This window comes from Amblyomma americanum, chromosome 2 (assembly GCF_052857255.1).
Source record: "Amblyomma americanum isolate KBUSLIRL-KWMA chromosome 2, ASM5285725v1, whole genome shotgun sequence".
Classification (NCBI taxonomy): domain Eukaryota; kingdom Metazoa; phylum Arthropoda; class Arachnida; order Ixodida; family Ixodidae; genus Amblyomma; species Amblyomma americanum.
The window spans coordinates 28635866-28652207 of NC_135498.1; the positions used below are offsets into that span (position 1 = coordinate 28635866).

Genomic DNA, 16342 nt, shown 5'->3' on the forward strand with positions numbered 1-16342 from the left:
TGTTGTGAAAACAACGTCGAAAGTGTGACAATAACACACAAACACAAAAAGTAAAAAAAAAGTTAGAAATGGTGCTATCAAAAAAAAAAAAGAAAGGGAATAGCCGTAAAACTACGTGGAGTGCAAAGACCCCGCAGAGGCGCCGGCAAGACGGCAAAACAAGAACACGGGGTGAAACAACAGAAGCAGCGGCGGCACAGCACGCTGACTGCTTTCCTTCTGACCTTATCTCTGGAAGGCAACATGCGCGACACGGTGTGGCTCTGCGCGGACACTGAAGCGAGTCATCGAAGAACGTGAACGGCACTGAATCGCCTGCGAGTGTCTTCTTGCGCACTGGGACGGACCACAGTTCGCAACACTGTTACCCGCTTCACTGGTCTGAGTCCCTGGCTTTACTATCTCCACTGTTTAGAAGGCGATAAGAACTTCGCTTTTGAACGCGCCAAGATTATTGATGCGGACTTGACCCAGAACCGGTGTTTATTGTGTTTTACGCTGTTACGGCGGGCATTGTCTGCGGTTGATCTGTTACAGCCAGAGCACGTGGTTGTTTAGAAAGGGAGTTGGTTATACCGGTCTTTTCCTTGGCGAGTGAGTCATTTGAGGAAGCGTTCTAGGTTTAAGTCGTCGCGGGATAAGGTCTTCGGTGTAAAACTTCGGCATTGTTATTCCAGTCACAATCGCTTTTTCCGACTGATACGTACTCGAAATGACGCGTGTGATTGGGATTAACTGCAACAAGCGCGGGAAACGAGCGCTAGTCTTTGAGTGTCGGGAATGACTCTCATATATCGAAGGATGGGCGGCGACTAACGCAGCTATCGACCGAGAACATTTAACTATTGCGCCACACCACAGCGAAGTCCCAGCTCCGATTATGTGAACTCCGCTTAGCACTAGCGTAGGACACAAGTATTCTTGCCTCTTTAAGACTCCCAAAAGTACAGTTCCGCGACAATGAGGCGAAACCACGCAGTCGAGAACACTGCATGTGAAGGTGATGTGAAGGAGTTCAAGTTGAGTCAGGTGCTGAAAGGCATACCAGGTACGAAGAAAGCTCAGGCGAAAGAAGGCGTAAGTTTGCTTTAGGGGTACGGAGTGTGATGTGGGTTTGCCACCGTTCGCAGGTAAAATGAAGATCGACGTCGGATCTACGCATGCGCATTCACTCCGAGCCCACCGCAGCAACCGTACCGGCACGGCTCGGTTCCGGTATACTATGACTCTTTCATCGATAAATAAATGGATTGAGGTCCATACCTCTGCGCAATACCTTTGTCCTGTACTCGCCGTCATACCTGGACGAGAATGGCAGGCGGGGGGGGGGGGGGGGATGTATCTTCTGAGAAATCGGGGACGAAAGACACAGCTTGCGCAGCACAAGATATTTAGTCGCAATGGTGGTGCAGAAGTGGTGCACTGACATCGCACAGCACACGGGCACGTTAGCGTTTTTCCTCCATAAAAACGCAGCCGCCGCGGTCGGGTTCGAACCCGGGAACTCCGGATCAGTAGTCGAGCGCCCTAACCACTGAGCCACCGCGGCGGGTTGGTGGTTGTAAGAACGGTTATGATAACAGTGATAATGGTATTGTTACGATGACAATATCTCTTTGCAGAACGTGTTTCCGTAAAAAGGAACACGTGAAAAGCAAAATGTCTCGTTGTCTCGCAGGTCGACGTGACTATCACGCATGCACGGAAATTCCAGGTTCGAAATGTTCTGAGAACAATCGTTACGTCAGCGCCGCTTGGAGAAGCTCCTGTTGTACAGGCACACACATATAAAGAGAAGTACAAGAACTCGCCCCGTGCGCCATGCGAGTATTGCGCGAGCGACGAACTGCACAAAGTGTAGATGCTGACGTCACCCCTGCGTGCTGCGACATCGATGCTCATCGGAAGCGGCGAGCGCGAACATTCCCATGCCTACCGGTTGAGAGAGCCATTGCATCGCACACGGTGCTCAATCGGCGCGCTGCGTCAACACTGTACGCGAACCCGCTCCGCCTTCTCAAACAATCGCCACCCCTCAGACACAGTCGTGCGCACTGCCTGCTTCTTCGAGTGCATTTCTCCAGCGCCCCCTCCTCCTTCCAGTGGCAGCGAGCATCCCCCTTCGCGCAGCAGCCAAGTTCGGTGGCCGCGCTGGCGCAGTGGCCGTTGCCGGGCTCCGTTTATGTGTGCCGTGCGCTTGCTCTTGACTCGAGCTGGGAGGAGTTGTGTGTCTAGGAGGCGATCGCAGGGAGCAGCGGTGATAGCACAATGGCCGCCACTTAGCGCGCTCACTCCCTCGCTAGTCGGCGGCGGGGGCCAAGGTTGTTATCATTCCTCCGTTCCTCCCCCTCTTCTTCTTCTTCTTCTTCTTCTTCTACTACTTCTTCTTTTTCTTCTTCCAGGGAAGACAAATAGAGCAACGTTGGCCGCAGCGCGGATCTCGGCGCGCCGTTCGCGGCATTCGTTCCACTTTGACCGCCGTGTCGGAACTCGGATTCAACGATGCGTGCAGCTGCGGAGAGGGCGTCGCCCGGTTTTCACACACGCCTTCCTTTCCTTTTCTGTTTTGACGTCTCTGAAAAGGAAACCGGCAACGGCCTACATAACGGAACGAAAGCGAGGATAGAGTTGAAAATTATATTTACAGGGTGACCGTGAGTTTGATGTTGGCTAGGTCGACTCGATGATGTGAGCCATTTTCAGGGCTGCGTTGGTTTCCCTTGACCTTAAGTAAGCAACGCCATGGTGGAGGACACAACTGCTTCATGTCGAATGTACACTGACGCTGCCGCGTGCGCTGCTGAGAGTTCATTCTCAAGATCCTGTTGCTGAGGCAAGAAATCCAATCCCGCACCAGAGGTCGAAGAACTCCTTCCCATAAGACCGTGGGTCAAGCGGTCGGCTTGTTTATACGTTGCCTACAGATTTCTCAGAGAGCAAGTGTTTGAACATGAATACTGCGGTATGACATGTAGAGGACACTAGGATAAAAGGCTTAGTCATGTCGTTTAAATTGCTGGGTGCGGATGTCTTACTTTCTATTATGCTTCTTAATAATTTTGGAATGGTGACTGTCGACAAAGAAGCCATCAAAATGCAGCAAAGCAAAGTAGACAAGAAATTTTCGCATCATTGTACTCTCATTATCTTGCCACCAGATTGGTGCCCTTTCGTTTTGGCGTGCTCGCAGTTCCATAAGCTCCTGGCAGCTTGAGAAGTCAAGGTAGTTCTCCGAGATCTGGTGGAGCCGGTTGCTTCGAAAGCGCCGTTGATTCGCCTAGCGGGGTGCCAGTCAGGCAGGATGCATTGGACAGTCTCGCCTGACGACCTCGCGCACAGCATGGGTCTTTGGAAAGATCAACGCGATGATGGAATGCATCGATATACGCACGTTGTTTAGGCGAAGGCAACGCAGGCCAATGTATGTCTGCAGTGCCAAAGTATAGAGAAGCATGGGCTGTAAAGATTTTCTCTGAGCCAACCTTAGTGGCATGGTCCAAGAGCTCCTTTCGTGACTAGAACAAGTGAAAGCTAATGAGCTGGACGTGTTCTTGCTTTTACTTAGGTGAGTGCGTGACCTTCTTGAACCTTCCTGAAGGTCCCAGACCACTGCTTCCTATCCGTTACTCCTACCGGAAGCTGCACGCACAAGTCTCTGCTGCTGAGCAGTGCAATCAGCCCACCCTTATAAAAATGGTCTATCGACAGTCTATATACTTCTCATAGACTCTAGTGCCTTCCTATAGATATTGTTTTGGTATATTCATAGTCTAGAGACTGTCTATAGACAAAAGTCTACTAAAATACTTCTCATAGACTCTAGTGCCTTCCTATAGATATTCTTTTTGTATATTCATAGTCTAGAGACTGTCTATAGACAAAAGTCTACTAAAAGTGTATGGCCATAAATCTATAGACTGTCTATAGACTGTATTGTCTTTAGACTGTTCTCTAGTCTTCGTCTGTAGAGAGTCTATAGACGTTATAGACAAAAGTCTATGGACAGTCTATAGACTATCTAAAGAAGTTTTTGTTAGGGCAAGTCATGTTATCCGGTATCCGTGGAGCGCCTGAATAAGTTCAAAACTTCAGGCAGTGTGGGGAATGTCGTTTCCGCTTCCGAAAAGTTGGTAGTATGCCGAAAGAAACCGCAGCACAACTTTGGCTCACTGCTCAGGATACACGTTCAGTAGCTTTGGTATTGTAATCACGCGAACACTGGACATTGTTGTGACGTACGCGAAGGTTCATCGCAACTGCCTCCATCCTATCTACTAGGCTGGTTTCTCACGTGCGTTGAATAATAAAATAAACACAAAAGAAAATTGGCAGTAAATTATACTGCAGTGCATCGCTGTCTTCTGCGAAAAGAACAAATCCCACTAGAAAGATTCCCATAGTGCTTATGCAAGCATGAATCCGTCGCGGTGTACGGACCATAGTGACCCTAGGACATTCAGGGTTCAAGCAGGCCCGTTAACCATTTAAATAAATGCAAGAAAATATCCGAAGCAAAGAAGTCCTTGCCCTCAAAAACACGCCTTATGGTATGCGCTTGCTAATTCTCGACCCCGTAAGACAAGTTAGCTCGCAAAAAAATCATAAAAGAAACATAAAAGCCATAAGAAAGCAGCATAAATTCGAGGAATTGACTTTTCGCCTTCTCTTAATGACAAGTAGCAAGACACTAACATTTCGTTTAGCATTTGCATAGAGGCAACTGTTGCGGTTTTACGACCAAACAAGTGCGAAGGTTATGACGGACGCCGCCGTACCGAGCTTCGAATTAATTTTGACCCGCCGGGACATGTTAAACGCGCTTCGAAATCCCATTACACGCGGTCGCTTTTCCATTCTGCCCTCATCGAAGTGCGCCTGACGCGGTCAGGGAACATTAGCATAAAGAACGGTTGCCAATGATAAGAGCGCGCGTTGTAAGTTGCGCAAGCAGTGCATACGCTGTTCACGTACGCACGCTCATACTGCGTCATAACAGAGGGGGTTTTTATGACGCTGACAGCTGAATGTCTGACTTTCTGCGGCCCAAATGGGTCGAATTGGACGTCGTGGTTTTGTACGAGTAGTAACCGGAGACTCCCGTGTTCGCCTCCTCGCGGATCAAAATGTTTTCCTCTAAAGCCTAGTTTCGACCACCTGGGGATCTTTAACGTGCGATGTCAGTGCACGTTAAAGATCCCCAGGTGGTCGAAATTATTCCGGAGCCCTCCACTACGGCACCTATTTCTTCCTTTTTTCTTTCACTCCCTCCTTTATCCCTTCCCTTACGGCGCGGTTCAGGTGTCCATCGATATATGAGACAGATACTGCGCCATTTCCTTTCCCCAAAAAAAACAATTATTATTATTAAAGCCTAGACCATTTTTGGAACAGAGAGCTGGCTTTCTCGAGAATGCGCCATTTCTGGTGGTGTGCTCCATGTACCGGTTGAACATGACGGAGTGGTTTCCAAGAGAATGCAAGCGTAGCAAGGGGCGGCATGGAGTCAGGTGGGCGCATGGCATTAGGCAGCTTGGAAGCACAGAGTGGTCAGAACATAGTTAATTGGTGACCAGAGGCAGAGGCCTTTTAGTGGACGTAGGATGGTGATGATGATGACAGCCACGATTGCGATGGTAGTAGTAGTCCAGGTAAGCCTGTAGGAGAGGGCATTGTCTGGGGTTGGTGTGCGGTACGAATATCGTTGTCACCTCTTTACCTCGGCGTCAGGATTTAGCAACAAGAAAGGATTACACCTTTCTTCGACGCCAGGCTGACTGCAACTAGTTAAGTAACCTGGCGCTTTCTTGCGCAGTGCCAACACCCCGATGGAGAACCAGGTGACGCCCGTCTACCTGGCGGCGCAGGAGGGCCACGTGGCGGTTCTCCAGCACCTGGTCACCGTGGCCGGAGGCAACCTGCACCTGAGGGCGCGCGACGGAATGGCCCCGCTACACGCCGCCGCGCAGATGGGGGCCCTCGAATGCGTCCGCTGGATGGTGCGTATCGCGCACTCTGCTGCACTGCCTCAGTGCAGCAATCTTCACCTTTTTTTTCTGCATTACCATCCTTTCATTTGCAGGAAGAGTGTTCGTAATGAAGTGACAGGAGTGAGCGCTCACAACAGGTGAATGAAGTATATACAAAGCAAATATACATAGTCGGCAGCTCATGTTTGAGGGAGGTAGTGTGGAGGAAGAATTATGTTGATGCAGTCACGCAGGCCAGTTCGGCTCCCTGACGTGATTTCCTGTATGTGGGTGCGTCCATAGTGCATCCGCCAGTATCAACACCAGGCGAGTGGGCCGCCAGGGAGTGCGACATTCTTCCCGGGCACACACACGCATACTGAAAACTTTTACCGCTGACTGTATAGTCCATCACTTATAACGGACCTGACTAGTCACAAAAGATCAGACAAAATATTTCTCTGCAAAAGTATGCGGGCAGACTAGACGGCTGTGACAGTGTTCAGGTTACGTATTACGTCACTGCTTGTTCTGGCCATGAGACACGCTGTTCTGGGGACCGAAGGTAAAGGTGAGTGCTGACAAAGCTACAGCCTAGAGCTAAATTAACCAGAGCGCGGCCAAAATAAGGAACAGTGGTACCAACAACCACTCCAACTGATCCAATGCATGTTCATAGTCATAATTTATCAGTTTTACGGAAGTACAAACCCGTAGAACATTTCTACTATTTTTTGTACTCCTACATGGAGCGCATGTTTCACGAACAGCATTAACACTTGCAAACGCTGGCTGCCGTCCATGGGCTTATAGCTTCAATTAGCAAGAGCGGCAGCGCATAATGCAGGTAATGACACTTAGCTGAAGACAGGACCTGCGCCATGCTCCGTCTTCTTCTCTCCGTCCCGGTCTGCATTTCACGGTGCCTCTCTTGTTCCTTCAATAATGAACCAAGAAGTGAAGCGGTTCGTTCGTCTCAGTGCAGCTCTTGGAATCAAGGAGCCCGAGGTTCTGCTCTCATGCAAACAATCGCGCTGGTTTTTTCGACTGTTGGCCTGATGCCCGGTGGTCAACCGTTTGCGAGCGAGACTGCTGAACCCGACTGGAACCTCACTGACGTCACTTATCAGGTCCTCACGCATTTAGTATCAATTGATAAAAAAAAATATTTGTTTGAGGCACTTAGATATCTCTCAACTGCGGGAAGGCGAAAGCCGTTTGCGACTCATTTCACTGATTTGAATTTGCCGCGCTTGAATTCATTTCACGACAGAGGAGAAGAGCAGCTGGCGCGAGCGTGGCGCCACGTGACCTAGGTGGCGATTTAACGGATGGACGGTCACCGCGAGTATGAGCCATTAAAGGCTATCGCCTTAAAAGGCTGCAAAGTTAAAATGTAGAACCCTCTCCGACATAGAGCAGGCTGTAAATGGAAAACAACACTCCACGATTGGTTGGAACTTGAGACGCCTACTCGGCATTATGAAAAGATCTTCTTCTCTATAAGACGAATACATGACATAGTATATGATCCTCCTCACAAGTTCAGTGGAGAGGAAACTGCGAGCGCGCGGCGAATGTTTTCATACGTGCGTTGTTCTCAAGCTCACGCGAGTCAATTGCACACGCCTGGGATCCGTCGCCCCGCACTTATACTTTCCATCAGAGTGACAATGAATTCATTTTAAGCGGAAGTTTTACAGTTTACCTTGGAATCATATATGCTTACAAAGCTGGCCGCCTGCCCCGCCCCCCTCCCGCTCATGAAAAAAAAAAACGAGGGAAGACGTAAAAACATATAAACAATCGAAGGCCCCGGGCCTACGTCCGCCAGCCTCACCTAGTTTAAACAAAACGTTCTTGTATGTTTTCTTCTCCACCGCATAGAGTACGTATCTAAACTGCCCATTAGCATGCAAACGACGGCCACTTAAACGAAACTACTTCTTTCTCTACCGCTTATTTTCGCTATTTCCGCGACTGAGAAGCGCTTGCAGCGAGGTCCAGATAGAGGATAACGGCAGTATAGTGGCCGGGATTTCGCTTGTTTTATTCTTATCACGCCGCGCTGATTTCGCTCGTAAATTAAAACACGCTCGGTGATTAACTGAACCGCTTCGTCGATTGGAGTTTTAAAAAACGCACAGACTCTTGAGAACCAAGCACCTCCTCCCCCCCGAGGCCGTTCCCGCTTCGCATGGTTGGGCCAAGCAGCCCCGAAACGAGGTGCCTGAGCTCAGGCTTCAGCCACGCGCTGTATACTTCAGATAAGGCGTCATTCTGCCGCTGTTCTGTTTCCTACTTACCGGGCTTTGCTGGAGTTCTTTCTCTGAAATTTTGGTGGGCGAGACGAATTACGTAACAGGAACGCGTGAGCTTTATCAGAACGTTTCTTTGTGCGCTTACTCAAGAAATTGAGTTATTCGCTCCACTCCACTGCCTGAGCGCTCTTACCTGATCTCACGCAACTTCTCTCGTTAGTTAAATAAAAAGGGGTTGGTCTAATCGCTTCAACTCGGAGGCGTGGTTAGGCCAATAAAACGTGCTATCTGGCGTGCGCAGTGTAACTGTTGAAACGCGCCCAACTCAGAGTCCGCACAGGACGGCTTCCGTTCGGTCTAGTGCATTGAAGTCTTTACGTGGGTGGTGATCTTTCGTTTATTTATTTATATTTTATTCTTAATCCGGAGACCCGCGTCTGTCCCTTTCGTTGTACTGTCGCCCTGTATAGGTGTTATCTTAAGTCGCAACGTCAAATCACTGAAAAGCCGAGGGTCCAGGCTGAAACTGAAAGAGATGGAGGTCACATTTGAAGGAAGTCAGGGAGAATAAAAGTTACGGCCGGTTGCTGAGAGAGAGGCAGGCGCGATTTGCGACGGGGCCGGAACTGGCTCGTTTGTCAAGACTTGTCTCAGTCCGTTGCAAAACGTCACAGGTGCTGCCTCGTAAGTATAAAGGCCGCTGCACCTCACCACCGGTAAATGCTATCTGTGCGACCTGTTGATGTTTGTCAGTGCACTTCAGTGGCCGCGACCGTCCTCAATACAGACTCCTTCGAAACGCGCCTCAAACGTTCTGGACACAACCAGCGGGCGGCCAAGCGGTGCACAACACTGATGCAGCGCAGCATCGGTCGCCACACTACTTGGGTGTGACCGCGCGATTAATTACGGCGGGCTTTGCGAACGAAACGAAGGGATGATAAGTTCAGATATTAAAACGAGCGTAGGCAGTGGAAGATTTCCTTTCGGTAGCCATCTGGGTCGGGCACTCATTATTGTTTTATCCGCGGGGAAATGGCGCCAAAGTGGCGTGGCACCGCCGTATTAGAACGGATTAAACGCTTTTGTCATTGTGGGTCGAGATTGTGGGTGGGTCAGTGAGGTAGGACTGCTTAGAATCGGAACAGCGCTTTCTCGGTCTGTCTCACATTCTCCTTCTTGTCTGGGCAAGTGGGTAATGGAAGTGCGTGTGAGAGGAGGCTGCCAATGCCGTTCAAATGAATGTAAGAGTTTTCTCCAGTGCTGATATCGACGATAGCACGAGTTTCTTTCTCTTGGGTTAATGTGTCTTGTCGAACATGAAAATGCACAGGCAATACGTTTTTTTTTTCGGAAGGGCGAACTTCAATGTAGCATGCCATGCATCCAACAAAGTAATTTCCCACCGGCTTGTGAAGTCACTATAGGGGATATAATGACACATATCCTGGTTATCTCGAAGAAATTGGATATTACAACTAGATCATTTCGTGTTCTTGACTGGTGCCTACTGCACGCAGATCGGTGTAGATTTCTAGTTTGCATAGGTATGATTATATATATATTCATATATGAAGGTATGGCAGAGTCTTTTTTTCGTTATAAATGAATTTGTTTACTTATTCCTAGATTTCAATATCTGCAATCGTATCTTCTCAGAGTTAGATTCCACGCAGACATAGACAATCACTGGTGATTGGGAAACTTTCCAACTGTGAGAAAATACATCGTGAAGGTTGTCCTGCTGTCTTGCACGAAACAGGATTGGCATGCAGGTCTGATCGATAAGAGCATCGATACGTTTAATCATTCCCCGCTTGTTACGCATTGTTCAGTCTCCAAATAAACTGTGATACAGCCGTTTCTTTCGGGCTCGCACACGATACATACAGCTATGTGCGTTGTTGAGGACCTTTTCGCACAGCTGTGACGGTTGCACATGGTTCAGTCATCGCTTGCTCACGACCGGTAGTCTGGGGTTCATAATTGTAGATGGTGACAGTGGCGCTCCCCCAGCCTCCTTATCTTTCATTTCTCTTCTCACCTTGCAAAAAATGTCTTTAGACAGTCTATAGACTGTCCATAGACTTTTGTCTATAAAGTGCAAACTTTTCTTGATTTTTGTCTATAAAGTCTATAGACTTTCTACAGACAAACCCTATAGACTAGTCTATAGGCAATACAAACCCCACAGGCAGTCTATGGACAATCTATATATTTATGGCCGTACACTTTTAGTAGACTTTTGTCTGTAAATAGTCGATAGACTATGAATAGACAGAAGGACATATCTATGGGAAGAGAATAGAGTCTATAAGAAATCTATATACAGTCGATAGACCGCTTCTACAAGAGTCCACTATGTCTATCTTTATCCCGGCCACGAAGGCTTACTGCTCCTGCAGCGCCGCTCGCTGCATCCACAATGAGAGCTTCCCTACGCACGCGTTCCACACTGATGGGTGTGACTTGGCCCCAGCCACGCACGCTGGAAAAAAGGGGGGGAGCTCTTGCCAGCTTCGGCGCGAAACAAAAGCGCGCGCTCTATTCATTCCGTCGTCCACCGCTAGAGCGAATATAAACCAGGTCTTTGTGACAGGCGCGCGTTCGCCAATAACAATTACTCGCCGTGGTTAATAACCCCCTCCACTTTTACACCTTGGGAGACGCACACGCAGCAAGTATATACGAACCAACCGCAAGGGGCGTCGACCGGTTTCTTTTTGCGGAGTACGAAAAACCACGCTCGCTCCCTCGCTGTATGTAAGCGAGCAGTCCAATTCGATTCCGTGCGTGCCAGTGTGAGAGACGTTGCGGCGCCTTTCGCGAGTTGTGATACGTGAGGAGTTGTGGAGTGCATGCTAAGTACCGCGTGCCTGTGTGTGTTTACGGGGTGAGGCCGGCACCGGCAGTCTTTCATCGGCGGCTTGGCCGGCGCTGCATAGGTTGTGTGCGTATACTGGCCGAGGGGGCCGAAAAGGCGGAACCAGCTGAAACCACATCGACCACGCAACAAGCACCGCCACCAGGAACGCGACGGGGGAACCGTTTCCTTGCCTTGGCCACGGACTCCCTTCCGCTTTGTTCGGCGCGGCGAAAGTGGTGGAGGCATTAGCATTTCTCTTCACTGTATGTAACTGTCTCTTTGTCTGTTATACTTTACCTGCGGGGAATGCGTTTTTGGAACGCGGTTCGGCTGTTGGCTTGACTTGTCTTTTTTTTTTTTACCGCTGTGTTACAGATGTCGTGTGTTAATTGCTTTACTCGAAGCTAATTTTAATGTCTTATTCTTTTCGTGAAAGTCTGCATTGTGAAAAAAAAAATACACGAATGCTTCTAGTTCCAGATACATCGCGTTATGACATATAGGCTAATTAACTCACCATTTACCTGTTGGGTGTGTCCACAACGTTGCCGTTCTGCCCTCTTTTTTTGTACTGCGTGGTTATTGTTCTCGATACGGGTATGGCAGCGCGCTGGTGAAACGGTTCCCACGGGTCCGCATTTCTGAGTCAGGCCTACTTCTTGTTTTCCTTAATAGGATAGTGCAATATCACGTGCACGTGCTTAACATTTAATGATGTGTAAGCTTAGTCTGTAAGTACGCCCTGCATCTTAACAATGTAGGGCACCCGCCAAATCAAAACATACCAGTGGGAAAACGTCTCTGGTTGACATCTGCCGCTTGTTACTTGTAAGTTTACCGGGTAGGTTACGTGTTTCGCACACCGGCGACACTCGTGCTACTATTTAACTAAATCTACCCGCCACAAGCTAAAGCTGTTGAGAATAAGGTCGCGGGTTCGATCCCAGCTGTTGCGGTTGCACCTTTCTAGTCCAAATGCAGGAATGGTGGGGCTGCTATCTTTTCTCTGCATGTTAAGGCATCCCAGGTCTCCTTATTTAGTATGGAATGCCTCATAGTCCGCAGGATGGTTTTCGAACCTAAATATGCATCAGTCAAACATTTCTCACCTCTGTCTCTCTGAGAAGCTGCAGTTGGTTTATTTCTTTATCTGTTTTATAAGAAGGCGCATTGACTGTCAATTTCCTTGTTTGCATTCTCTAACTCACTGTCTTGCGTCTGAAGCCTATTTTCTGCTCCATTCACGTGGCAGGTGCGCAATATTCGTTGTTTATTCAAGAACGCAAGCTTGGATTTCTTTAAGTCATTGGGGGCTCATTTCCCATCCTTATTCTTCTGCTTCCACTTAATGAGACACTGAGGTCAACTCCACCCAATTATTTGTCTCAGTAAAAAATGATTACCTAGTTTGTTTGTTTTTTTTTTTTTTGCGGCTGCGTTGGCGTTTGTCCGGCGGCAAAACACGCATTTATCGCCGAACAAATTCGATTTAAAAATATTTCAGCTAGTCGGTTCTAATTCGTGGCGCACTTACAGAGAATTTTTACGCTACATCTCCATTTAGTTTTAAATGAAATGGCGATGTAGCGTAGCCCCTGGGATGCGTTCCCAAAATTCGTTGTCGACATACGCATTTCACTTGCGGAATTGACCGGTTATGGCGACACCTGTATTTGGTTTTTCGAATTATTGTAGCTTATAAAAGGTCCGTTTTCGGTGAGAACGGTATCTCTGTGATTGGAACGCTGTACCGTATCGGTACAGACCGACTTCTACTTATTTTCAATGTTCCTTTAATTATCATACCCAAATATCTGGACAAAAGCATTTTTCAAAGAGAAAGAGGTTATGAACGCAGTTTTTTTTTTTCATATACTGTAAGATTTTTCTATAAAGATCATTATATCCGCAAATCTCCCGCCTACAGGATTGCGTTTTTTTTTCTATAAATGTTTTTGATATCGTCAGGAGCCTCCCTCTTTGGTTCTCTATGGCAGTCTTAACTTTTCCATGCGAGCGATGGAAAACTGTAAAAGATTTTGCTTCACATCGGAAGAATTGCAAATTACGTTTAATGTTTTCATAACAGTACCTTACAATTTTTGATTATTCATAATTTTTGTCTAATAATGTTAGACATGTCCTCGGACATGAAGTATCCCATTAGGATTTCGTGAAAGGCATTCCTGACTTACTTACGAAACATATATTGATCTTTTTTTTTTCTTCTTTTTCTGGTTACAAGAACCGCTCCAGTTAACGGCTTTTGATTCTGTCATATCTTTGTGCCTCCTAGATTTGCACACCGTTCAGGATGACACTTCCGGAAAGTTGGCCTGTCGTGACGGAATTAGTTTTCTGCGCGTACGTGTTTCGTACTTCGTATCTGTCCGTGCCTTTCAAGACCTACTAGTTTCGTCATTACACACAGTGTTCGTGGCGCCGGGTTTTCCAACACCTGCGCTCAGAACTCAGAAATTTATGTAAGGTCATTTGGGCACCGAATTCTTTTCTGCGAGAAAGTTATTAATACCACCTCAAGTCCTGTCCAATAGTTTTCGAGCACAACCACCTCTACCTGGTAGGCCACTCATTCTCACGCAATCATACTTTCTGCTTAGTTGTTCAATACGAGCGCTTCATAGCGAACGTGTTCTGCACTACTGTGGTGTTCCGTACTCAACCAGCCAGTTCTTTTCGACCTGTTTACGACGTAAAGATTAAGCTCATCGCCTCCACTTACATCGATCTACTGAACTCCTAGGTTTGTCGACCAAGACTTCGAAGCCGCAATGTCATCACAAGATCATTTCTGTATCCACCATCGCCGCACCGACGCACCGTTAGTGTATGTATACTTCACGACCAAATCCTGATCACCAACCTCGACGACTCCGGCCTTCGTTGGAACCCGAAGCGGCCGGTGCCCGCATCTGTAATACAACATATCTCCGATACAACGGATCGCAGCGCTCACGTGCTGCGTCATTTCAGGCACCTTATTTTTCATACGGACAGATCTATTGATTCCCGTAACCCGCACGGGAAAACAACAGTGGCGGCGCCGGCTTTACTACTCTCCTCCTCTTCCTCACTCCACTTTCCTTTCCACCCTTTCTTCTCTTCCTCTCTCTTTCGCCCTCAGTGGCGCACGCCACCAGTGCGTGCTGTGGGGTAGCGGGCACGCGCCCGCAGCGTGCCCCGTACGGCCGCGAGGACACCGTAATCCCACCCGCTGTCTCCCCCTCCCCTCCCCCTCCCCACTGCCCTCTCTCTCCATTCACCCCTCCGCCGCTTCGTGGCTCGTCGAAATGTGGGACATCCGATTTCGAAGATTAAGCCGAGAACGCGAAACGAGCGCGAGTCAAATCGTTCACTTCTCCTCGCGATCGGAATTAGTGCGGCCACCGCTGCTATGCCGGCGGCACGCGGGAAAAACCGGCAGCAGCCCTCTCGAGCGCCATCTGGAACGCTCCAGTAGAACAGCGAGCCAGCAGCCGCCCCGATGCTCCGCCGCCGACGCGGATGGAGGAGCAGTGCCGTCGGCCTGATGTGAGCTGCTCTCCTGCACGTCGCGCGTGGCCCCCAGGGGGAAAATGTGAAGAGTCTCGAGGAGGAGGTTTTCGTTGTTGTTGTGTCCCTCTCTCCTAAAAGGCTGATTCGAATCGATTCGATTCGACCAGACAGTGTGCCCTGCTTCGAGCCACGTCCGCTCCTACAAAGAAGCGTGTGTGTTTCAACCGTGAAGGAGAAGTGCTAACGACCGCTACGTTAGGGCAGATGCGACCGGAGTAAATGACCTGACCTGGCTTGACCCGACGATAGAGAGAGAAAAAAAAGTGAAGAGTCGTGACGTGAACGTGACGTGAACGTGGCCCGTGAGAACCGTGTGTGCATTCTCCCCAGCTCTCAGAACTAAGACACTCGTCGTCTTCGTTCTCTGGATCGCTGCACTTGGTGACAACATCTGTCTAGTGGACCCCGCATTTTAGAAGTCTGGTGGCAGTCCTTGAACGCGTCACTGCTGTGAAACCTTTGCGGCAGTGATACTGGTGGGCCATTCTGTGCGTTCACGGCTGGTTTTGCGCGTAAACATTACTCATCCTGCTTGAGGCTGCTCCTCAAAAGTGTCGTTCAGGGAATAGTTTTTTTTTTTTTCTGTTGAGAACATCACTGACCTATAGCCAGGATACCTCTCAGCTTCAGTGCCTCTACATTGTCCTCTCGGCTTGGTCACGTGACAGTAATCTACCCAAACGACTTTTCCCTCACATTATGGACATACTGCGCTTCCCTTCACCACTTCTGGTTTTAAACACCACCTGCGTCGTGACGAGGCGGGCCCGCTTCTACGCCAGGCTACTTTTTCACCAGTTCAACTCTCTCGCCGTCCGCTCATGCCCATTTCTGTTGGCCAAGATGAAGAAACCGATACAGCGCTTCGTAGAAACGGTGTAGTCCTATAGTTCCGGTCTGCGCCGTTGACTGCCAGTCGCCGCCGCCGGTCGCGGTCCTGAGGTCTAATGGAAGCCCTTCGGAGGTCACTAAAGGGATTGGCATCGGATCGGCCCTAACCGAATCGGCGGCCCTGAGAGCAAGCAGTGCGTCGGCGCGCCGCTGTTGAAGTGCTTCCCGTGGTGATTCTCTAAATAGCTGCCGTTCGCGGTTCTGTGTCCTCAGTGGGTGGAGTTCCAAAACAGACGACGGCGGGACAGGTGTGCGTGACGTTGTTTGTTTTTTTTTTATTGGTGGTGAAACGAGAGGAGAATTATCGCGAGCCACGTGATTGACTTCATTAATCGTCTCCTTCGGGGACTGCGAAGTCAGAAGTGGCGAATTGGATTCGGCGATACCGTTGGATTTTGCTGCGAGCGAAGTAGAGGATTGAAAGTCCGCTGGGAAGGTACGTGTGTTCGTGATTCTCGAGTGCAGTGTTTAAGACGTGACACAATATGCGTCTGGTGCGACGCAAAGTGCCGGAGAGAGATATATGCCTGGGCCATTGGTCTTGTGTTCATTTATTGTGAATGTGGCCATAATTCTGCGATGCACTCAAATAAGTCGCCGCTGACTTCACGGCGCAGTAGGAGGCAGTTAGTGCAAAAATGTTAAACATACCGGTGAAAATCGAAAAAGTATGGCTGCCTGCACTGTCTCCTCATTCCTGGTGCGTTGTACCACGCCTCGCTCAATAGCTGCAAAGCGTTGTGTGCTTTATATGCCAATATGCGCTAAGACACAGAGGCGTT

At 48.9% G+C, this 16342-nt stretch overlaps 1 protein-coding gene across 1 annotated transcript in view; it reads left to right on the plus strand.

Moving 5' to 3' along the window:
• The window catches only part of f (espin protein forked), a 249298-nt gene that overhangs the window by 137362 nt on the left and 95594 nt on the right, over nucleotides 1-16342 (plus strand). The window contains exon 3 of the mRNA XM_077653627.1: nucleotides 5813-5996. Coding sequence (XP_077509753.1) covers nucleotides 5813-5996 — 184 coding nt within the window. The remainder of the gene's footprint in view (nucleotides 1-5812; nucleotides 5997-16342) is intronic.